Raw genomic sequence first — 21,656 nt, forward strand, 5'->3', positions numbered from 1 at the left:
GATTCCTTGCTCAAGGAACCTCTCGGAAGGCTTATTATTTCTGGTACCCAGAGCCAACGCCTTGCGTTCTCGATCTTCAAGCTGGGTCTATTTCCGGCTGAAGGTATTCACAAGAGTCTGCACTACCAGTCCCTGTCACCAGAGTCAATCTCTGTCTTGACGTGAATTTCAAGATGGATCTTACCTGCATATCAAGAGCGGCCGTTCGGCCAGCCTCCAGGACTTCTTCATGTCCGGCCTTGCCCTCTTCCAGGATCGCCGTCAGCTCACCTGCGTCTTTATCCTGGAGCAAAAGTTCGTCGCCGCGAGGCACCGGCGCCAGTACCGCCTTGTTTGTGACCAGACTGAAGGCCAGCACGCGAAGGCCACAGTGCCGAGCCACCACAATCTCTGGAACGGTTGACATGCCGACAACGTCGGCGCCTAGCATTCGAAGCATTCGGCTCTCGGCCCTCGTTTCATAACTTGGCAAGGTCAGCCGAATCGAACGTACATGAAATGGGTGCAATGTCCTCACGTGGGCCCTCCAACGAAAGCGTAGACGCCCTCATGTAACTTCCTGGTACTTCGAGACGGGATGACTTCCTTCCAAGCTTGGTGCACACGACGTCGAAGGTCAAGGTCGTATGCGTCCGAGAGCGGTGGGAAGCGAACTCCGAAATCTTCGGCATTGACTCCCCTCAGGGGTGCGCCCCTGCCAACCCTGCTAGGAAGATATGCTGGGCAAACGGTCAGCGTTTCAGTACCAGAAGAAAGAAAGGTTGATCATGCATCATTCAGCAGGACGATATCTCCCACACTGTATTCTGAATTCAGGCCTCCGGCCGCATTGGTCACTTGTCGCGCATTACTTAGATGATCCACACAGCTTGTAGCAGATAAGTAGGTACTCACACACGACGGTGTTCACCCCCAGCTGCTTGAACACGCGGATGGGAAATGTTACCCGGTCCATAGAATGGCCCTCGTAATAGCTCCGCTCTTATCAGCCGTGAGATTCCCAGAGATGTAAGTTGGCACTCACTGAGCACGGCCAACCATCAGCACTGCGGGGATCTGCTGTCCGAGGAAGCCAAATACCAGCTTGCCAGCATGCCCGGCAACTGTGTGATCTCAGATTCTGCACTCTTCCTCAAACCGCGATGCTTACCTGTTAGTTGAGGGAAATGAGGGATCGATGAATAGTCGTATTCCGCTCTGGGTTCTGACTGAACAGTGTCTGCCAATCCGCCCAGTCCAGAGCCACATACAATAGCCACTTGCGGGGTTTGCAACCCCTCATGCAGACGACTCTTCAAATATGAAACAGCTTCATTGGCCTGTACGAAGGAGGACTTGTCTTGCTGAGCCATGTTGACGGAAAGGGGGAAGAATGATGTGGGAAGCTTGAGACGAAAACCGAGGTGTGGATCGCGAGAATCTGAAGCTGCCGGTGGAAAGGCAGGTCCTATTGGTTGGCCCTTTCATTCAGAGGCTACTGTATGTCCAAGCCGGCCTCATTTTCGGTCAAGCGATTCTATAGAAATAGATGTAAAGTTTTATTGATCTTTCTCTGAATTGGCTCCCGTATTGTTCGAAGCTTCCGCTGTTGAACACAATGCTCAGATCCTGAAGCTTGACGGCTACATCAGGAGATGGTGATTGCACGTTGGCCGTAGCAATTTTTGGTATACTTCACCAAGTCCCTCAACCTACAACGGCCATACGGGTAGGTGTCTCATATGAGGATCTACAAGTTTTCTGGCAGCTGTCCACATATCGAAGGAACGTGAGGCTTGGGTTGTGAATCCCCATATAGGCCCTAGGCAAGGCGGTCAGCCCCATCTTGAACCCCGACAGAAAAAAACCCGCACCAAACAGAACCCCCAACGCCCATCGACCATGTTCTCATACACAACGCGCTCTGCGATCAGGGCTAGCAAGCACCTGAGGGTATGTTCTACCCTCCACAACATGCCAAAGGCACGCTAACCGGTTGGCTGATTAGGTGCCCGTTCCCTTTCGATCGCTATCATCCCCAAGCCAATCGAACGCGCCCTCTTCGGAACCGGTGACCACTCCCCAGGCTGGCCCTGTACCGACTCTTAAAAAGGGGTAAGATGGTCTTCAACTCTATAGCACGCACTCGAATGTGATTACTAACTCTAATCCAGCCTCCCGGATGCCGAGAAGCCTTCCGAACCCCATGTGCAAGAATGGTCAGTGAGCGCATTACCCGCGGATCCATCCCGTGAATGACGACGGAGAGCATTTGGCTCAAATTATCTCAGGTCTCAGCGGTTACGAGCTCTTGGTGAGGATACTCGACTACCTCGAAGCGTGCAGGCGATCTACTCGCGACCACTTCGGAGGAAGGCGGAGTACGGCCTCCCCGTGTGCGACCTTCAATTGCGATCATACAGTGTTCAAAACGTTGAATTCTTCGCCGATTTCGCCATCCGCGCCGCCTATTATCTGAATCTTCCCGTTTCCGGTCCCGTGCCTCTTCCTCGCATCGTTGAACGCTGGACCGTCCCGCGAAGCAACTTCGTGCACAAGAAGAGCCAAGAGAACTTCGAGCGAATCACTCTTCGCCGGCTGATTCAGATCAAGGATGGCAACCCGCAGGCGGTACAGGCATGGCTTGCCTTCCTTCGAAAACACGCCTTCTACGGAGTCGGTATGAAGGCAAACGTTTGGGAGCATGACAGTCTCGGTACAGTTTCCGGTGTGAGCCAGTTTCCTCGTTCCTGTACTAACAAAATCATAGACGTCGGCAAATCCATGGATGCGTCTCTTTCAGAAATTGAGAAAACCCTCGGCCCACACCTTCAGCATTTCGGACAGCGAGAGGACAACTCGGGCAACCAGAGCATATTCGACGCTTTGGACAGCGATCGGTTCGTTGAACGCAAGAACCTCTAAACGCTCCTGGGGTGGACAAGCTTTGCATTTCGGGGGAACATTTGGGCGTCACATAGTTTTTGTATTCTCATCTTCTGTGGCTTTGCGTGGCCAACCACCGGCCCTATGTATTTTACTGTGATTATATTCAACTCTCGAGGGAGAAGGCGAATTCTGACCTTGATATCATATGTTATTGAAGATCTCTCAAACTGTTATAGATGGATGACAGTCTACATATCTTTGTAGAGATGAGGGCGTCTCACGATCTCTCTAAAATCACGTGATATGTTTCTGTTCTTGCGCGGAGGCGCGGGAGGTTGAAGAATTGATCTCGCGCTTATTTCACTTCCTGTCCTTTCCGTCTGTTTGACATGCAGGTCATGACCTGTCACCATGGCTGCAGTGCCTCGAGATTTGCAGGTGGAAGAGTCTGCCGTGTCCGGCCAACAACTCCTTCAATTCAACCGAGCAATTGGTATCGTCCCGCCAGCTCGAGCGCGACGCCAGCTGCCCAGGGGTCTGTAATCTTCTCCGGTATTCAGCCGACCGGGGTTCCGCATCTGGGTAATTACCTAGGTGCTCTTAATGAATGGGTAAAGTTGCAGAACAATGCAAAGCCTGGGACCAAATTGTTCTTCTCCATCGTGGACCTTCACGCATTGACAATACCTCAAGAAGCAGCCCAGTTGAGGAAATGGAGAAGGGAGGCATTTGCTACACTGTTGGCTGTGGGCCTTGATCCCAAGAAATCAACCATCTTCTATCAATCTGCAGTATGTGACATCGAAACTACCGACACGGTAGTCCTTTGATTTGCCATCAGAGAAATCATATTAACAAACGCCAGGTCCCGGCGCATGCCGAGCTGATGTGGATTCTCAGCACGGTGGCTTCCATGGGATATCTTTCTCGGATGACTCAGTGGAAGGTGAGTTCAATCCGTCTTGCCCGGTCCCTTTGATCCGATTCCCAGGAACTGATAGGCTTCACCATCAGAGCAAGCTTCAGCTGCCCGATGACGCCTCTCTGGACGATTCGGAGGCTCGGGCTCAGCTTCGGCTCGGTCTTTTCTCATACCCTGTTCTCCAGGCCGCAGATATCCTCGTCCATCGGTGCAGTGGCCCCCACGATCCAAGTCACGCTCCCGCTAATGTTTACCAGAGCCACCCATGTCCCAGTTGGCGAAGATCAGCGACAGCATCTTGAATTTTCTCGATATACTGCGAATAGTTTCAACCACCTTTACGGGCCGATTTTCCCTGTTCCGGAAGCATTGATCTGTAGGAGGACCCCTTCCCCGTGATTGTATGTGCCCCCTGGCTAAGTTGATCAGCTCCTGCAAAGCGAGTGATGTCTTTGAAGGAGCCCACATCTAAGATGTCCAAGTCTCATGCCGATGAACGATCCCGAATCATTCTCACAGACTCACCCAGCGTCATTCACAAGAAAGTGAAAATCGCCCTTACGGATTCGGAGCCAACGGTCACCTACGATCCGGTGCATCGACCAGGAGTGTCCAACTTGATCGAAATCCTGAGTCATTTCGAGGGTAGATCATGTGAGAGTATTGCCGCTGAATACCATACCACGAATCTACGTGCCTTGAAGGAACATGTTGCCACTCAAGTCGCCTACCACCTACGGGATATTCGAGAGCGGTATATTTCCATTATGGACGACAAGAGCGATTATCTAGTCTCAGTTGCTCAGCAGGGGGCTGAGGCTGCGCAGGTCAACGCCGGTGTGACCATGCGACAAATCCGGGACGCGATGGGCTTGTAAAGTGTGGCGCAGCATCTAGGTACCGGGGCACCGGGGGTAGGGGCAGGACATGAACGAGCGGCCCCGGATGGCAGCATTGTTCTAATCCTTCTGTATGATAAGTGTAGTTTTAGGGGACAGAAGCTAATATAGCCTATACATCATATCTGTTCCGATTGCCGTCCTCGACCGGAGCCACCTGCGGGGCGTGTCATCCAGGCCCTGAATCGGGCGATTGGAGATGGTGGCTGACAACTTCATGCACCGAAGTCGATGATGGCGAGATGGCGACACCAGGAACAGCAGTCCTAACCCAGATCGGGGTCGCCTGTGACGTATGGATCCGTGGCCACAGCAGTAGACAGATGTGTATGCAGACAGGGATATCATTTATGAAGAAGACGGATCCAGGACATCCGCGCACTGGGTCTAGTTTGATCGGGAGATCAAGTATTCGCGCAACATGCATATTCGATCGGAGTTCTTTTGCCACCAAGTCCTGGAATAGAAGTTCCTGAATGTGGCAGCCTGGGGCTACTCCCGGGAAAAGTTACCGTCATGGATGAGGCCACCCGACGGCACATCCACGAGAGTCAGCGAAAAGAAAAGACACCGGAATGGTTGATCGAGGATGGGCCGTGTAGATTGTTGACAGGTCTTTCTTGCATCCATCATCTGGTATAGATCGCCGGGGATATGTACATGGTCCTAGGAGAACTTGGCTCGTTCAGTAACCCGAGCCCGAAACGGCCTGGCGCTACGGTGGAGCGTCATCCATCCGCGTCATCGCCCAACCACGCACACGGCATACGTACGCAAATCTCTTACTCTTTCTCTCTCACTTTTTCCCCCTTTTTTCTTTCTCCTCTACTTGATATATGAAACATTGTAACCGGACATTGATTGGAACATCTCCATGTACAGCGTAAGAGAATTGACACACTGTAAGAAATTAAAGTAACGAAAAAAATATAGCACTGACTAATATGGGTATGCCTACTTCAAAAAACAACCCCACGGTGACGACCAACAGGGTGGGTCACCGCTCAGCGCCTCACCCGGTCTCCAGTGAGCTTTTGCCGCTTCTTCCTTTTTCACGACAACTGGGTGGAAGGATCCACTGAGAGTCCGCCGTGTCCACTGACTGGCCATTGACCAGATTGTCCCAGCTTGCCGGCTGGCCCGGAAATATATCTGGGGCATATGACATGACTACTTATACTAACCCGGACCCTGCAGGCCTCCTGCTCCATATACTTCAGCCTCCTGAGACCTGACACGTTTCCCGAACGGTTGATTATTGGTGCCAAAGAGGATCGGGATACCGAATTTTAAGGCCGATCGCACATTCTCCATGAAGAGTACATTGCTTCTTTTGGCGACTGCGCTTCCTGCGCTAGGCCGCCTCACTCTTCACCAGCGGGATGTTCCATCAGTGGTGACTTTGGATATCCAGCGTAAAGATGTGGCTGATCCAGTGGCCAGAGACCGCATGAGGAGGAAACGCAACAAGACCATCAGCCAAGCATTGGACAACGAGGTAAGTCTCGAGTCAATTCCGACCCCCCCCCCCCCAAAAAATCTCGCTCACATTTAGCAGGAAAGTCTCTATTACTGCAATGTCACATTGGGAACACCCAAGCAAAACCTGCGCCTAGTCCTGGACACGGGTAGCAGTGACCTGTGGACCAATGCGCCAAACTCCACTCTATGCGAATCCCAAGATGACGTCTGCAGCTCGTCCGGAACCTACGATTCCAGCGCCTCCTCGACGTACCAATACGTCAACTCCGACTTCAATATTTCTTACGCTGATAGTTCCGGTGCTAGCGGCGACTACGTGACCGACACGCTTCATTTTGGGGGCGCTACGATCGAGGATTTTCAATTCGGCGTGGGCTATACCTCAAGCTCAGAACGTGAGTAAATCTTAATTCTGCAAGCCCGAATCTCCTGTGCGGATCTTGGAGCCAGACTGACATGCACATGTTGTACAGAGGGGGTTCTGGGAATCGGATACACCACCAATGAAGTTCAGGTTGGCGTTAATGGAGAGCCTGCGTACGCCAACCTGCCCAAGGCAATGGTCAAGAATGGCTTGATTCAATCCACAGCCTACAGCCTGTGGCTCAACGATCTAGATGCCAACACCGGTTCGATTCTTTTCGGTGGAGTCAACAGCGATAAATATCATGGCACCCTAGAGACTCTCCCGATTCAAAAAGTAAGCGGCATTTTCGCGGAATTCATCATTGCCCTGACTGCAGTTGCTCTCACCAACTCATCCGGCACCAACAATTACTCGTCCAGAGCACTTCCTGCAGCTGCCTTGCTCGACTCTGGAAGTTCCTTGACTTACCTCCCTGATGGGATCGTCGAAGATCTGTTTAATGACCTGGGTGTCATCTATGAATCGTCCGAGGGAGTGGGATACGTCCCTTGCAGCCTGGCAGAGAAGAAGGTCAACATTTCCTACACCTTCTCGTCTCCGACCATCCACGTGTCTGTCAGCGAGTTGGTCCTGGATGCAGGCGACTTGTATTTCCGCAATGGAGATCGCGCCTGTGTTTTCGGCATCGTGCCCGCGGGTGGAAGCACCCCGGTTCTGGGAGACACTTTTCTGCGCAGTGCATACGTTGTTTACGACCTCGCCAACAATGAAATCTCGCTGGCCAATACCAATTTCAACTCGACGAGTAACAAAATCCTGGAAATCGGAACTGGCGACGATGCCGTGCCGGGCGCCACGGCCGTTACTAACCCAGTCACCACCGTGGCCGTGGGTGGATCTGGAGCGCGCATAGGCGAACCGTCTGGCGGTACCGGAATTTTCACTTCTGCTGCAGCCTCCAAAAATGCGGCGACACGGATGACCTGCATGCCCCGATATCTGGCCCTGGTAATGGTCGGGGCCGGATGCCTCCTGGCGCTGTAGAGGCAAGTCGTACAGATAAGCCAGTTTGCATCTTTCCTGCGGGGGTCTTGGCGTTGATCGACATGGCAAAATACCTGGTCGTCTTGTTCTGTGTTCATAATGATTTTTTGATGTGTCACGAAATACTAGTTATCCCATGAATACATACATTGTATCTCTTTTTTGGACATTGACAAATATTCTCAAAGTATACAGAGTATACAAAATTGTACCAAGTATACATATAAAGCGGCCTGACCCGAACCAGTTCACAGATCCGGGTGATCGCCGTGCTTGGCATCGCGCGCTCTCGTCGGATCTTCGGATCGGAGCTTTCTTGTTCCTGCGTCTGCCACGCGATGCCTCGGATTCCCGTGTCCGTGCTCATCCAGGCCCATCGGCAGAACCCTCTTCTCCCTTTACTCCTGAAAGAATGTCGCTCACTTGACTCGGCTAGCAATGAGCTCCGGTGGCTCCGAGAACGCGCCCTGCGTGACAGCAAGTCGCCTGCGCGACTGAAAGGATCACAGCTAGGGTGGAGGACGCGCCTAAGGTCCATGTGTATCTGGCGCTCTCGGGGATTTCCTCTCCAGTATCTCTTGGGTGATCAGCCCTTTGGTGACCTAGAAATCCTTTGCCGACGAGGCGTATTAATCCCCAGGTAAGACCTCCTCCCACGCGAAATTTCTGCGGGTCTTGTTTAACATTGCCAGACCCGAAACGGAGTCTTATACATATGAAGCAGCCAAAATAATCCGCCAGTCGCCGGAAAGCCATCATGATCCAAAGTCTCCTAGACCTCGTTCTCTCCGAGTGCTAGATCTCTGCACCGGCACCGGTTGTATTGCGCTTCTTCTGCATGCCCTCCTGGCGCCTCACTTCAAGGACATGACCATTTTGGGGGTAGATATCAGTCCAAGAGCACTTGACTTGGCGCAGAAGAACCTTGATCACAACATACATCACGGCTCGCTATCTCGTCGAGCATCTGCCGACCTTCACTTTCAGCGTGCCAATGTACTGGGAAGGGCACATGACTCGATCCCTGCCGTGGAAGAAATTCTGCCTCAATATTTCTCGCAACCTGCGATATCGGGAGAATCCATCGAGACCGGTTGTGACCTGTTAATATCCAATCCGCCCTATATTTCCGCCTCAGACTTTCGTGATGGGACTACAGCGCGCAGTGTTCGCCTTTTCGAGCCACGACTAGCACTCATACCGCCCGCTTCCGATTCCATAGAGACTCCTTATGACAGACCCGAGGATATCTTCTATCGCCGCATTCTTGCTCTTGCGCTCAAGCTACGGCCCAAAGTCACCGTGCTCGAGTGTGGAGACATGAGGCAGGCTAGGAGAGTGTTCAAGATGTATACTGCTATGGTATCAAGCCATTTCGAAGACTCGAGTGCAGAGATCTGGCCAAGCACCGAGCTTGATCTGGCCGCCAATGGCTTTCACCCCTACGATGGATCACGATGTGTTATAATTCAGCGACAAGCGAAATCAAGTTGATGAAATATCTGGTGCAGAAAGACGTCAAGATCTGTATTGGGCAAATTGAGCTGGCTCATATACACAAAGGAGCTACCAAGAAAAACGCTGCGAGATGAAGCTCGCCCGGTTGTGGATGCCATGGTTGTAAGATAAACACCCAACAAGACAACTAAATACCTGCATCATGTGCTTGATTGAAGTTGAACATTCGACCCAAAAGGTCCAGGTCATTGTCCATCATGAACTCGCCAAGGTCCATGTTGGACCACATGGGGTGATTTGCAGGCTGTGGCGATGCAAATTCTGTCGAGGACATCGGAGCCTGCAGAGCGGGCCCGATTTGAAGATTGAGGGGCTCGCTCAATGCTGCGTTCTCTGAATTAGCATTACTATCATTCGTTGTACATGGGAACTAAGGGTCGGTTGCGGTGCTTACTGGCTGCTTTGAGAATCATCGAAAGCTGCGACAGGTACTCGACACAGCGCTCAATCACCGGGTTACCCGAATCCAAACGGCGTAAAGCGTCGGCGGCTAGATCAAGGTAGGGTCGATATAGCTCCACCGAGCTCCATTGCTCTGGATAATTTAGTCGCTCTTTTGAAGCCACAAGGAGCGCACCGAAGATAACGAGTCCGGCGTTGAAAGCTTGAATGTGATATCAGCAAAAAGTCCATTCTCGGAGATGCCGCCATATACATACTGTAATAGAGAGAATAGTTCCAGGCACCGAGCAGTCCGCGACGCCAACCAGTCGAGGAGGTGATGGTGTGCACAGTGGAGATAATTGACTGGGCGGATTCGATGCAGTTCTGCACGCCTGTGAAGCCCATCTGCTGAATCAACTTGTTATCCTGAGAAGTAGACTCATTGATGCCATACGAATCCAAGTAACCCTCAAGGAACTTGCGATAGAGAAGAATGCGCAAATTGTGATATCGCACAGATAACACAATTCCAAATCGGTGCCGGATAGTCGACTCATGGTCCATTTGTGCTAGATCATCGGCTAGCAAAGGCTCATGCCAGAGTCGAATTCCGAGGGCGGGCACGATTTGGAACCGCCATTCCTCGAGCTGGCGCTCGCCATCGAGTATTTGGGAAATGGCATTTGCCGTCGTGAGAGGGTGTTCAAAGCCCAGATTCTGACAGTAACAGGTATCGAGAACATTGAACATGACGACGTACAATTTACTGGCTCCAAGATTAGCGTCTGCCATTCGAAGAATGGAATAGCTGACAACTTACATAGCAGCCGTAAAGAACCAGCCATCTAGGTGTTGGCAAGTTTCTTTTTTGGGGGTACTGCTTAGCACTTGCATGTCTTGCAGAGGCAGCTCTAATTTTACATAAGATTCCGGAATTGTACATGGCCGGCCAAAGGTCATGCTCAAAGTCCTGGTTCATCATCAGCAAATGAAGGGTCTGCATATCGGCCCCAAGGTGGAACTTACCTGTCAAGCAAAATACAACCATACCAGGTCCTCTTTCGGATTTCACTGTCCAAGGGGGAGAAGCGCCGGTTGGCCTCGGGAGAATGCAAGCCAAGCTGGAAAGCAGCTGAAATAGCCAGTCCATGCGTGGTCCACGCCTGTACCGACTTTTGAGTTCCTTGAAGGTATTGGCCTAGAACCAATAAATATTGGACTTGAATCATCAATTAGTGTGTGCCGGTGAATCTTCAGCGGGGGAATGGATACCCATCTCTAAGGTTGCGTTGCGCTTTGAATCCCGGTCACAGAGTCCATTTGCTCTTTGGTAGTAAACATCGGATTCCTCGATTCTTCTTCCTGCGGGTAGATCACCTTCTGTGTGAAGGCTTGTCGAAATCGCGAGAACAATATTCAGTAAGCCAAGCCACGTCCGGCGCACTCGCTTGAAGTTATCGGCTCGCATGCGAAAATATGTCTCACAGAATGATGCCTCGTGTATAAAGGGTAGTAGCTGACCTGTCTTTTCAAAATAGATCTGTATCAAGCTCCAAGTGCGATCTTCTGATGGAAGAGCAAAAATGTTCACCTCATTCTTACTGAGTGCCTGCTCTCTGCTCCGTGAATCCTCGGACGGACGCGATCTCGAGACGTTCAACATGCCTCCGCCTGTTTGACCTGGAGATGACAGCGAGGGCACAGCCGGGGTGTGTGCATTTCCTCGCGCAATGGCACGGGAGATGTGGCGTAGAAATGCGATATTGGATGACGGTCCTAAAGCACGGTCAGACAAATTCTCACAGGCTTCGAAGCGGTGTCAGGCGACGAGGATATATTTTTTTTACCGAAGAAACCACAATCCTCCTCGTCGGTGAAGTTGATAGCGCCCATACCATCGATTGGGTGCTCAGACACATCGATCTCACCATACTCAGCTCTGTCATGAGTGAAGTTATTGGCGCGCGTCGGTACCTCTGATTTAGGAGGCGTTAGTAGTGACACTGCATCATTCAGAATATGATTGTGATTCCTCGCATCGGAGGCTTGAACGGGCTCTGAAGAGCCGGAACTGAGACCGTTCCTCTGGTTGTTTTCCAACCTGCGGAGGGACGCCTCTACCTCTTGAAGGCGATGTTCCAGCCGAGCCAAGTAGCTGCATGAACCGTTAGCGCCACAATCCTTGCAGGAGCAGCTGGCCGTACCTTTTTTCAACCGTCAGATTGCATGAGGGGCCAACATTCTGGTACAGACACTCGCATCCCAGCTCTTTACATTGGGCACAAGGCCGGCCACCGTCGCACTGCGGCTCATTAGTATCAATCCGGGGATATTTTGAGGGAAAAAGAGATAATCCAAAACTCACTCTGGATTTACGGTGACGACAAGAATTGCAGGCCAAAACAGCCCGTCGGCGTTTGGAGGGAGCGGACATGACGTGAAGAGGGAGAAGAATGGCGGGGAGATAAACGCATATCCACCTCGACTCCACCATCGAGTTCCATGCCCATCCCATCTTTCCCCGCATCTTCCGTCCCTCGGGTGCTGGAATCAATCTATGGCCTTCCAAGTCCGGGTTGCCGGACTGCCTTGATTTCCCGATCTCCCCGATCTCCCGATTTCCCCGATGAACTTATTTCCGATCCCCCCGGCGGAGGGCCATGTTCACGCCATTGTATGTAAATAAAGGCCATGGCGAGAAGACGCGAAGATATTCACTGCATCGACAACATCTTCTCTATCGAATATGGTAAGTCCCTCAGACCCAGCCTCGAGTTCTAACTCCACCCTCCGTGAATCAGGACACTCACTCGGAACAGGGCTCTCATCAAGTACACGTTGGCATCGTCGGTGCTGGGATCGGTGGTCTGGCGGCAGCCATTGCATTGCGTCACGCCGGGGCTCGAGTCACAGTGCTGGAAGCTGCCGAAGCACTCGGTGAAGTATGGTACCCGGAAGGTTACCCGATTAGCTGATGAACATCCATTCTAACGACTATGTAGATCGGCGCGGGCATTCAGATGACCCCCAATGTCTCTGTACTTCTTCAGAGATGGGGCGTGGATAAGGTTATCGGTGATAACCTGGTCCAGTTTGAGGAATTGAATATGCGCCGCAAAGATGGCACCGCGGTGGGCTTTACCAAGATCTCAACTATTGAGCGAGACTTGCAGCGGCCCTGGTGGGTGGTCCATCGAGCTCATCTCCACGAGGGTCTGGCCACCATCGCCACCAAAGCCGGGGCGGATATTAAGATCGACTCACGAGTCACCAAATTGGATCATGAGACCGACCAGGTGGTTGTGACTACCCACCAAGGTACTGCGTACACCTTTGATCTCTGCATCGGAGCGGATGGTGTGAACAGCGTCGTGCGAAAGACGCTGTTCCCCAATGTTCACCCGGAGCCACCAACAAAAAACTGCGCATATCGTGCAATCGTACCCTACGATGTAATTCGCCAAGATCCCATTGCAAAGGAGCTCATCACGAAGCTTACAATGGAGGTGTGGATGGCGCCCGATTCGTATATCATCACCTACCCAATCTGCGCGGGCAAGATGTTCAATCTGGTCCTTTCGCATCATCGCCCTGAAAAGCTGCGGGCTACAGAGACCGATGTGCCGATTGAAGAGATGCGAGAGGAATACAAGGACTACGATCCCCGAATTAAACGTATTGTCGATATGATACCGGAAGTGGTCAGAAACCCTCTCCCAATAGATCTGTCACACTTGATAACTGATGATGTATTGGAAATTTAGTCGCGTTGGCCACTCATGGTTACCGGGCCGATGGAGTCTTGGTCTTCACCACAGAAGAACGTGGTGCTCATGGGTGATGCAGCGCACTCCATGGTTAACCACATGGCCCAGGGAGCGGCCACTTCCATGGAAGACGGAGCGTTCCTGGCCAAATGCGTGGAAAGCGTCGTTCACGGAAAGCTGAGCTTGCGCGAAGCAATTGGCATTTACGAAGCCGAGCGTATGCCCAAGGCTTACGAGAAGCAACAAGTGTCTTTCATCAACGGAGCCATATGGCAGCTGCCAGATGGGCCTTTGCAAGAAGGACGGGACGCCGCTATGGCCCCGGAGCTGCAGGGCAAATACTTTGTTCGTAGCAGCAATCTCTATGGTGATCCACAAACGGTGCTAGATGTTTATGGATACGACGCCCAAGGACACGCACAGGATGCGATCGATAAATATTGTCAAGGTGGGAAAGAACCTGCTCACCCCATGACGAAAGTCACCCCACGACTGCAGCGCCAATACATGGACTGGTTCCTGCCTGCCCCAGGTCGTAAATTTGCCGAGAAGCTGTGATGTTGTTCTTACCTAGACATAGAACGACCAACAGAACTATAAGCAATGTTAGCTAGAGAGAAAAAAAAAATATCATTTCAATGTCATTGAGAGCATTCTGATCGCCATGGCGAAAAAAAAACAAAAACAAAATAAGAGTATGTACAGAAGTGAGATCGCCATCCGAAGGAGGAAGGTGATCTTTATGGGTGGATTAAAATACTTAGAGGGGATATGCACGGCGCAATATTAATGTACTTGAATCTTTGAGGCTCCCACCTCGTGGCAAAAGCGAGGTCGTTGAGGAAGCGCTCCTTTCAGAGAAATGCTCGCCTTGAGCCAAATTTGCTGAACTCGACGCAGGCGATTGAGGGCATTCTCCAAAATCAACCTGCCGAGAGGGCGGGGGGCCAACTCTCATGAATTCTTCTTCTCCGGTGGAGTCGAATAGCTGCGGTCATCGTCACCCTCAACAGTTTTGAGGATGGCCTCCATCTCCTTGGCCTGACGAGACCACTCCTTCTCGCCCATCTTTGTTTCGCGACGGAAGAGCTCTTCATTGGGCTTGCGGTAGCTGCCACCCATGCGGTCCCACAGTGTGGTGAACTGCCCATAGTTATAATTGAAGTACAGATGGTGCATGGTGTGGCAAGCAGCACCGTTGACGACCGGGCTGTTGGCCACATACTCGCCATCGTGGATGAAGACGGTCCAGAGGTTGATGAAGCCGAATAAGAAGACGTAAGCTAGCTTCTGCAGAGGGAAGATGAAGGGGAAAACGTGATAGGGCACACTCTGAGACCAGCCATCCAAGGGGTGAAAGGCGTGCGAGGCGAAGGGACTTGGCATAATCCACTTGTGATGAGGCTTGTGCAGAGTTTTGTAGACACGGGGATGGTGCAATCCACGGTGAATCCAGTAGATGAAGAAATCGGTGAAGAAGATGAAGATCGGGAACTGGAGGATGCTATAGTAAGGGAAAGGCTCCTCGGAGACGGAATCGTAGAGTTTGGCGTAGCCTCTAACTTCCAGGACAAAGAAAGGTGCGGTCAGCAAAGCCATTGGGGGCATGGCGCCCATGGCTTGCCTCATTTCCATGGAGATCTGGTTCTTAAGGAACTTGGGGTGGTTGTAGGTAGTCTTATCCCAGATGAAGATGTACGAAAGAGTGGCCACCACAAAGTAGACGAGCAGACCGAAGATCCTTCACGAGTCTCAGTTAGTTTGAATTTTGAGAGGCCAGGTGGCGTGGGATGTCGCGCATACCAGGTGATCAGGAAAAAGCTCGTGAACTGCCGGTATATGTTGTTTCTCGGCCAGGCGCTGAGGTAGGCATATTGAGAAGGTTCCAGGTGAATCAACTGAGTGGCGGGCTCATATACGAAGGGCTTATCGGCACCGAAGAGAGCCAGAGAGCTGTTGGCGGCGTTCACAAAGGCCGGAAAAGAGGCGGACGCGGAGAGCGAAGCGGGAAGGAGAGACGAGTAGAGACGATCACCAACAAAGGTGTCCCATAATTCGAGGATGATATCCATGTTGAATCACACGGGCGTAGAGGATTGGGGAAGGGGAGTCGGGGAAGGGAGGTGGAAGGGGCAAAAGATCTCGGCGGAATACTAAATTTTGCCCGCATCACACCAGCGCGGAACGTCCGTAGCCGTTGAGATGGCACATTTTTCTTAATAAGCCGGATATCATTGCTCAAAAGAGTTTTCCTAATTTCGATCATCTTGTGGATTATATTCTATGGTGCCCTCTCGATATTGGAGATCTGATATCTCTGTTTTCTGGTACCTGCATAGGTGCGAAGTGCTTATACCTTTCAGATCCTCATCTCTCGTATCGTATGGTGTTCCCAACTAGGTCTAGTTCCAGGGGTTAGTGGCCCGAAAGCTCAGGCACCAAGTCTACAAGGCAGGCCATACTCAGAAGTACGTCGGGTGCGGGCAACAGTAGTAGGTTTGAGACCCATGTGGAACAAGTGATCTGGGCCTGCAAACGGGGATTGTACCAGAGTCATCCACTACCCGAATGAACCCACCCTGAGGCACCAAACTCTCGTGCGCTTCTCGCCTACCACGCTTCCCGCGTTAAACGGCTGCCGCCAATTCCACCTTTCCCCCCCCAACTCAAACCTTCCCTCTCCCGTCAATCCAGCTTCTTCTCACGACCTCCGTGATCTTTACACCCCCACTCTTATCTTTAATACTCACTCGGCTTGCTGTGGTTAGCTGCGTGGTGAATTCCACCAAGCAGCATCGCCGCTACAAGTGTCTTGGGTTTCTAGCTACGCTGTGAACCTTCGTCGCAAGCTGTCGCTGTCTCGCCTTTTGACCGACTTCGATCCCTTACGCTGCCCCCTCTGTACAGCATTCTACTGAGCGTTGGAATCATCGTTGAAACCATCGAATCGCAATGTATAACACACATCGCGGGATGGTGCCCGCCCCCAACTCTCGTCTGACGGAGTTGCTGGATCAACTGCGCCAGGAGTTCGAGACCCAAACACGAAGCACCGGTGAATTCGAGCACCAGTGTATGTCTTACCGCTCTCAATCTGCTCTTATCTCCCTTTCCTGAGTCCTGGTTCCTCACAATCTCAATGAGGAGCCTCCCCTACCGTTCAAGAGTCGACAGTCCATCTATGGCTGCGGCTCATGGGTCGCGAACCTCGCTGAAATGTTATCTAACTGACAGATCACGCAGTAACCGGGCAGCTCCAAGAGATGGAGATGATCCGCCAGAAGGTGTATCAGCTGGAGCAAACCCAGATCAAGATGAAGCAGGAGTACGTCCCCACCTCTGATAATCGCCTCTCCCCTTTTTATCACCTCTATATCTAAAACGTGATGTCTGTTATAGCTACGAAACCGAGATCCGCATGTTACGACACGAGCTCGAGTCGCGCGGTGTGCAACCGGTCGCCTCTCACATTGCGCCCGCTCAGCACACGGGCCCCCAGGCGCAGCCGCCTTCTCTGGGCCACGGCCCCAGCAACTTGTTCGGTGGCATCATGGCCAATCAAGGAGGTAGTGGTCCCGGTCTTGCCCCTCCCCCGTCCCAGGATCAGCAGCATTCCCAGCATACCCTTCAACAGCCTGCCTCGGCCACCCAGCCCGGTGCGCCGCAACCCCGCAGAGCTCTTTTGGAGGATATCCGCCCGGTGCTGCTGTGAACGGTATGTGCGTTTGAGTAAGGACCCGCCGCCAATGTGCTAATCCGATTCTTTTCCACCTAGGCTACGGTCCCCCTCCCCCTCCTACCGCATCTCCTGGTCCTGGTAAAGGCCGTCGCGCTGCCCCTGGCCCGGCCACTCCTCAGCAGACTCAGCTTGCCTACCCGGATCCCCGCGCCTCGCCTCAAATCCCTCGACCCACGCCGCCGAACCAGTCTTCGCTCGTTCGCACCGAGCGCATCGGTAACATGCTCGCGAATTGGAACCCCGAGGACCTGCCCGCGTCACAGAAGCGCGAGGGTCCCGATTGGTATGCCGTTTTTAACCCAGAGGTACAACGTGTGCTGGACGTTGAGTTGGTGCATCACCTCAACCACGACAGCGTGGTGTGTTGTGTTCGCTTCAGTCGTGACGGCAAGTATCTGGCCACGGGTTGCAATCGCTCTGCTCAAATCTTCGATGTGAACACCGGTCAGAATGTCGCGACACTACAGGATGAGAATGTCGACAAGGATGGTGATCTTTATATCCGCAGCGTTTGCTTCAGCCCCGACGGCAAGTACCTGGCTACGGGTGCTGAGGACAAGCAGATTCGAGTAGGTTCTGCCCTAAAGACCTTTACTTCAGTAGAAGGTGTGAATACTGACAAATCCTTGCGATAACATATAGGTCTGGGATATTGCCAATCGCTCTATCAAGCACATTTTCTCCGGCCACGAGCAAGACATTTACTCCCTCGATTTCGCCGGCAACGGTCGCTACATTGCCTCTGGCAGTGGAGACAAGACCGTGCGTCTCTGGGACATCCTGGACGGGAAGCTCGTCTACACCCTCAGCATCGAAGACGGAGTCACCACGGTCGCCATGTCTCCCGATGGCCACTACGTCGCAGCCGGATCGCTTGACAAGAGCGTGCGAGTCTGGGATACCACCACGGGATACCTGGTGGAGCGACTGGAGAATCCTGACGGTCACAAGGACAGTGTTTACTCAGTTGCCTTTGCACCCAACGGCCGCGACCTGGTCAGTGGCAGTCTCGACAAGACCATCAAGCTGTGGGAGCTCACCGTCCCGCGGGGCATGCACCCACACAGCGGCGTCAAGGGCGGCAAGTGCGTTCGGACATTCGAGGGCCACAAGGTTTGTTTTCTTCCCTCGAGATCCACTGCGACATGGGCTGACCATGTTACCAGGACTTTGTGCTCAGTGTATGCCTGACCCCCGATGGCCAGTGGGTGATGAGTGGTTCGAAGGACCGCGGTGTCCAATTCTGGGATCCCGTTACTGGCAACGCTCAGATGATGCTCCAGGGCCACAAGAATTCCGGTGAGATTCGACCGATCCACTGTCGACGCCCAGACCAGTTTGCTAATTCTCCGCGGAACAGTTATCTCGGTCGCTCCCGCTCCCACCGGCAATCTTTTCGCAACCGGCAGTGGAGATATGCGTGCTCGGATCTGGCGGTAAGATTAGAATTTCCTCACTCTCTTGGACCGGCCATTGACTTGTTGATCTAGATACTCAAACTACTCTGGACGGTAAAAGGGTACGGGCTGCCTTGGCGCAATGCGTTGTTGATTTTGCATCTCTTTTTCTTTTCGATCTCCATTCTCCCTTCTATTTGCTTTGGATTCACTTGTCGGGGTTGGGCTGCTATGTTTGAATCTTGTCAATGTTTTTTTTTTTTCTGTTCCCCATGAATGCACGTTCAAATCTCGAATGCAAGTCTCCATAGGTCCCAGGATTTTTTCTTTTAATTCTTTTTCTATTAGTTCACGTTGTACGAGGCAGGACTTTCTGGGAGCCCAGCAAAGACACCCCTGTCCGTCTGAATCGCCACAAAGGCTTCTAGGTTGGGCGTGGCACCCAGGCTCGTGACCTGTCGAGTATGACGCTTTTAGGGGGGTTAGGTCGATCAGGACAAATGTGACGATCCTGTATGTGGGGAGTGGAGCCAGGATACCTCCTGTTCTGGGTCGGGAGTTCGTACAACACGCTTGCCTCGCTTGTCTTATGCTTGTCATGCTGGTCCCGATTGCCACACGATTATCACGATTGTCACGGTGGACACGGTCACGGTGGTCACCTCGCTGTCAGTCTCCCTTATAGGCAGGAGTTCGCGCCCAGTCCGATCCCTGCAGGAACATAGACCAGTCGACGCCTAAATGCACGAGGTGCAGGGCCGTCGGAGGCTAGAGGATCGGGAGATCGAGCTGAAACCCGATCGGCCAGAATTTCCCAGGCCATGGGCGGCTAGCATGGATATTCGATGAGCGGAGATCGGACACTATTGGCGACTATCGGACGCGCCCAGAATCACCCCAATCATCGTCGGCTGACTCGAGTCCACATTGGAAGCCCCGAAAGGCCCGGCCCGCCCTCGAGGTGATGCACCCGAAGATTTGTTTTTGGGGGATGTGAGGAAGGCAAGGGCCCGATGACCGACCCAGAGTATGCAAAGAAGGCATTATCTTTTGTCAAGGACCAGATGAAGGCTGAAGGTATTCACGTGAGGGAGAAAGAAAGAATGGGGGAAAAAAATACAAAGGAGGGATCCCTCCAGATGAGAGACAAAGTTCGAATCAATTCAGGTCGCCAGTCGCGGCTACAAGTATTCCGGTCTCTCTTGTACGACTCTCCCCTCTTCTGCCCTTCACCGAGACTTGGCCTCTCTCAAATCAGTGTTCAATCTTTTGAAACTCACTCTTCTTGACTAAGACACGAAGACGAAGACCAAGATACTAGTCTGGACAGGCGACAATTGGCCTGAAGCAAATAAAAATCAGGAAAAACAAACAAAAATGATGCGTCCATGGGGGTGGGGGGGCGCCTCATCCATGATCCCTGAATCCTTGAAGCCTCGAATCCCTGATCGCCCATGCACCTTCGGCCTCGAACTCGTCGCCCCGGGACGTCATACAGATACATGTACAATACATGTACCCATGGATTATCATTCCCAACTGGTCCTCCTATATAGGAAACCCCGGCCCTAAGATCACGCCGACCTGGATGTCCCCTCAAAAGCAACCTGACTTGCGGCCAGAACCCAAATCATCCCTTTCACTGGGATTCCCAGGATTCAGGTTGAAACGTCTGTCAACATGGAAACCGCAGAGCCGCCTTACGACTTTCATGCTCACCCCGTGGGTGCTTTTGCCCGTCGTCCCATGGACACGCCCCTATTCCCATACTACTCTCATCCCCATCCTGCACCTTACTCGCTGCCATATCAGGCACCATCATCGGCGGCGTACAGTTATGCTTCGGTAACTCACCCCTCGCCATACCACTATCTCGTAGGCCAGCCGCTGAGCTCTCCGCCGCGCGTGGTGCTCGAGCAGCCCTCTCTTCCCGACATTCGCCCCGCCAAAAATGCCCTCAGTCAGGTGAAGACCGAGTATGCGGCGAGATCGTGCACAGGAGGTCATGCCTTGTCCACGAATGCCGCCAACACGAAGCAGGCCACCGAGACCGACTTCTCTACGGGAGTGGATGTCTTGATGAAGGCTATCCAGGCCCGACCAGGCTCATCGCCAGTTCAACAGTCTTTGCCTCCCCTTCAGCATCTGACGCCTCCAGGATGTCCAAGTTATCTCATGAGTCCTCCACGCCGCATGACGAGCAATGAAGGACAGCTGTCTCGCTCTGGCAAGAAGCGCAAGTATACATGCCATGTACAGGATTGCGGCAAGAGCTTTGCTCAAAAGACCCATTTGGACATTCATACACGAGCCCATACAGGAGACAAGCCCTTTGTGAGTCTAGTCTTGCATATCAAACGAGCTGAGATGAGCGCTGACAGGATGACCAGATCTGCAAGGAGCCCGAATGTGGACAGCGCTTCTCGCAGCTAGGCAACCTGAAGGTAAGCACGATCAAGAAACCCCCCCCCTTTTCTCTGCGGACTGGGAAGCACGAATCTCAAACATGGACTAGACTCACCAACGCCGTCACACCGGTGAAAAACCTTTCTCTTGTGACATATGCCACAAGCGTTTCGCTCAACGCGGCAATGTTCGTGCCCACCAGAACACCCACATGGACAAGAAGCCCTTCATCTGCCGCCTGGACGATTGTGGCAAGAAGTTCACCCAGCTAGGGAATCTCAAGGTAGGGGGATCCCCCATCGCCTGGCACTCTGATCCTAAAGTATTGACCCATCTCGTTCTCATTCAGTCACACCAGAACAAATTCCATGCAAGAACTCTCGGAATGTTAACGCAACGCTTCTCTCAAGAGACCGGACCAGCCAACTTTCAAGAACAAGAACTGTGGGAATACTTCGCCAATCTTTACAAGAATAGCAACAAGGGCATCAAGGGACGTGGCAAGGACCGGCGTATCGCTGCTACAAAACGCTCGGCCTCAGTAGGCGACCATGTGCAGCGGATGGCTTCCCCTAGAATCAGAGGAGGACATGCACTCGCGTCGAGGCAGCTACGAGGACAGTGTCTCGATGTACACGGGCGGATCCAGCAGTGACGGGGACGACCCAGGTCCGTACTATATGGACCGACGAGGACCATGAGAGCTTCCTGGCTTTAAGCGATTTGGTTTGTTATATGAAGCCTGGGGAACTCTTGCGTTTGCCGGGGTTGTGATTGTACGGGGTCATTTTTTTTCTTCGCTAAGATATCTATGAGGCTACGAGGTTTTTTTTTCTTCTATTCATTGTACTTTAGCTTGAGGA

The 21,656-nt window shown here is 52.4% G+C and overlaps 9 protein-coding genes across 9 annotated transcripts; 6 read left to right on the forward strand and 3 right to left on the reverse strand.

Annotated features, from left to right (window-relative positions):
- Positions 1-87: 87 nt before the first annotated feature.
- Positions 88-1,352, reverse strand: N7477_003097 (purine-nucleoside phosphorylase; the record flags this gene model as incomplete). Its single annotated transcript, XM_056964760.1, has 6 exons — positions 88-132; positions 185-464; positions 518-703; positions 852-974; positions 1,025-1,103; positions 1,151-1,352. The coding sequence occupies 6 exons, from the start codon at positions 1,350-1,352 to the stop codon at positions 88-90; spliced, it is 915 nt and encodes a 304-aa protein (XP_056824713.1).
- Positions 1,353-1,881: 529 nt separating this feature from the next.
- Positions 1,882-4,668, forward strand: N7477_003098 (Ribosomal protein S10; the record flags this gene model as incomplete). The annotated part of the gene is made up of 10 exons (XM_056964761.1): positions 1,882-1,932; positions 1,988-2,094; positions 2,154-2,198; positions 2,271-2,695; positions 2,750-2,879; positions 3,290-3,659; positions 3,734-3,814; positions 3,883-3,998; positions 4,048-4,166; positions 4,220-4,668. 10 exons carry the CDS (start codon positions 1,882-1,884, stop codon positions 4,666-4,668), a joined length of 1,893 nt encoding a protein of 630 aa, XP_056824714.1.
- Positions 4,669-6,001: 1,333 nt separating this feature from the next.
- On the forward strand, positions 6,002-7,582 carry N7477_003099 (pepsin-like aspartic protease; the record flags this gene model as incomplete). The annotated part of the gene is made up of 3 exons (XM_056964762.1): positions 6,002-6,187; positions 6,248-6,566; positions 6,645-7,582. 3 exons carry the CDS (start codon positions 6,002-6,004, stop codon positions 7,580-7,582), a joined length of 1,443 nt encoding a protein of 480 aa, XP_056824715.1.
- Positions 7,583-7,920: 338 nt separating this feature from the next.
- On the forward strand, positions 7,921-9,076 carry N7477_003100 (uncharacterized protein; the record flags this gene model as incomplete). Its single annotated transcript, XM_056964763.1, has 2 exons — positions 7,921-8,122; positions 8,223-9,076. 2 exons carry the CDS (start codon positions 7,921-7,923, stop codon positions 9,074-9,076), a joined length of 1,056 nt encoding a protein of 351 aa, XP_056824716.1.
- A 151-nt stretch (positions 9,077-9,227) lies between these two features.
- Positions 9,228-11,918, reverse strand: N7477_003101 (transcriptional regulatory protein GAL4; the record flags this gene model as incomplete). Its single annotated transcript, XM_056964764.1, has 9 exons — positions 9,228-9,433; positions 9,495-9,704; positions 9,760-10,250; positions 10,305-10,454; positions 10,511-10,703; positions 10,757-11,260; positions 11,332-11,639; positions 11,689-11,786; positions 11,850-11,918. The coding sequence occupies 9 exons, from the start codon at positions 11,916-11,918 to the stop codon at positions 9,228-9,230; spliced, it is 2,229 nt and encodes a 742-aa protein (XP_056824717.1).
- Positions 11,919-12,230: 312 nt separating this feature from the next.
- N7477_003102 (Salicylate hydroxylase) lies at positions 12,231-13,809 on the forward strand (the record flags this gene model as incomplete). Its single annotated transcript, XM_056964765.1, has 4 exons — positions 12,231-12,233; positions 12,304-12,426; positions 12,487-13,185; positions 13,249-13,809. The coding sequence occupies 4 exons, from the start codon at positions 12,231-12,233 to the stop codon at positions 13,807-13,809; spliced, it is 1,386 nt and encodes a 461-aa protein (XP_056824718.1).
- A 396-nt stretch (positions 13,810-14,205) lies between these two features.
- On the reverse strand, positions 14,206-15,323 carry N7477_003103 (sterol desaturase family protein; the record flags this gene model as incomplete). The annotated part of the gene is made up of 2 exons (XM_056964766.1): positions 14,206-14,992; positions 15,055-15,323. 2 exons carry the CDS (start codon positions 15,321-15,323, stop codon positions 14,206-14,208), a joined length of 1,056 nt encoding a protein of 351 aa, XP_056824719.1.
- An 880-nt stretch (positions 15,324-16,203) lies between these two features.
- Positions 16,204-18,505, forward strand: rcoA (uncharacterized protein; the record flags this gene model as incomplete). Its single annotated transcript, XM_056964767.1, has 8 exons — positions 16,204-16,324; positions 16,495-16,576; positions 16,651-16,907; positions 17,027-17,559; positions 17,633-18,103; positions 18,157-18,289; positions 18,351-18,426; positions 18,481-18,505. The coding sequence occupies 8 exons, from the start codon at positions 16,204-16,206 to the stop codon at positions 18,503-18,505; spliced, it is 1,698 nt and encodes a 565-aa protein (XP_056824720.1).
- A 1,562-nt stretch (positions 18,506-20,067) lies between these two features.
- N7477_003105 (uncharacterized protein) lies at positions 20,068-21,448 on the forward strand (the record flags this gene model as incomplete). Its single annotated transcript, XM_056964768.1, has 3 exons — positions 20,068-20,721; positions 20,778-20,831; positions 20,960-21,448. 3 exons carry the CDS (start codon positions 20,068-20,070, stop codon positions 21,446-21,448), a joined length of 1,197 nt encoding a protein of 398 aa, XP_056824721.1.
- Positions 21,449-21,656: the final 208 nt, after the last annotated feature.

The sequence above is a fragment of the Penicillium maclennaniae genome, assembly GCF_028827695.1.
Source record: "Penicillium maclennaniae strain IBT 15551 chromosome Unknown utg000003l:1.0-5670915.0:1.0-5674809.0, whole genome shotgun sequence".
Classification (NCBI taxonomy): domain Eukaryota; kingdom Fungi; phylum Ascomycota; class Eurotiomycetes; order Eurotiales; family Aspergillaceae; genus Penicillium; species Penicillium maclennaniae.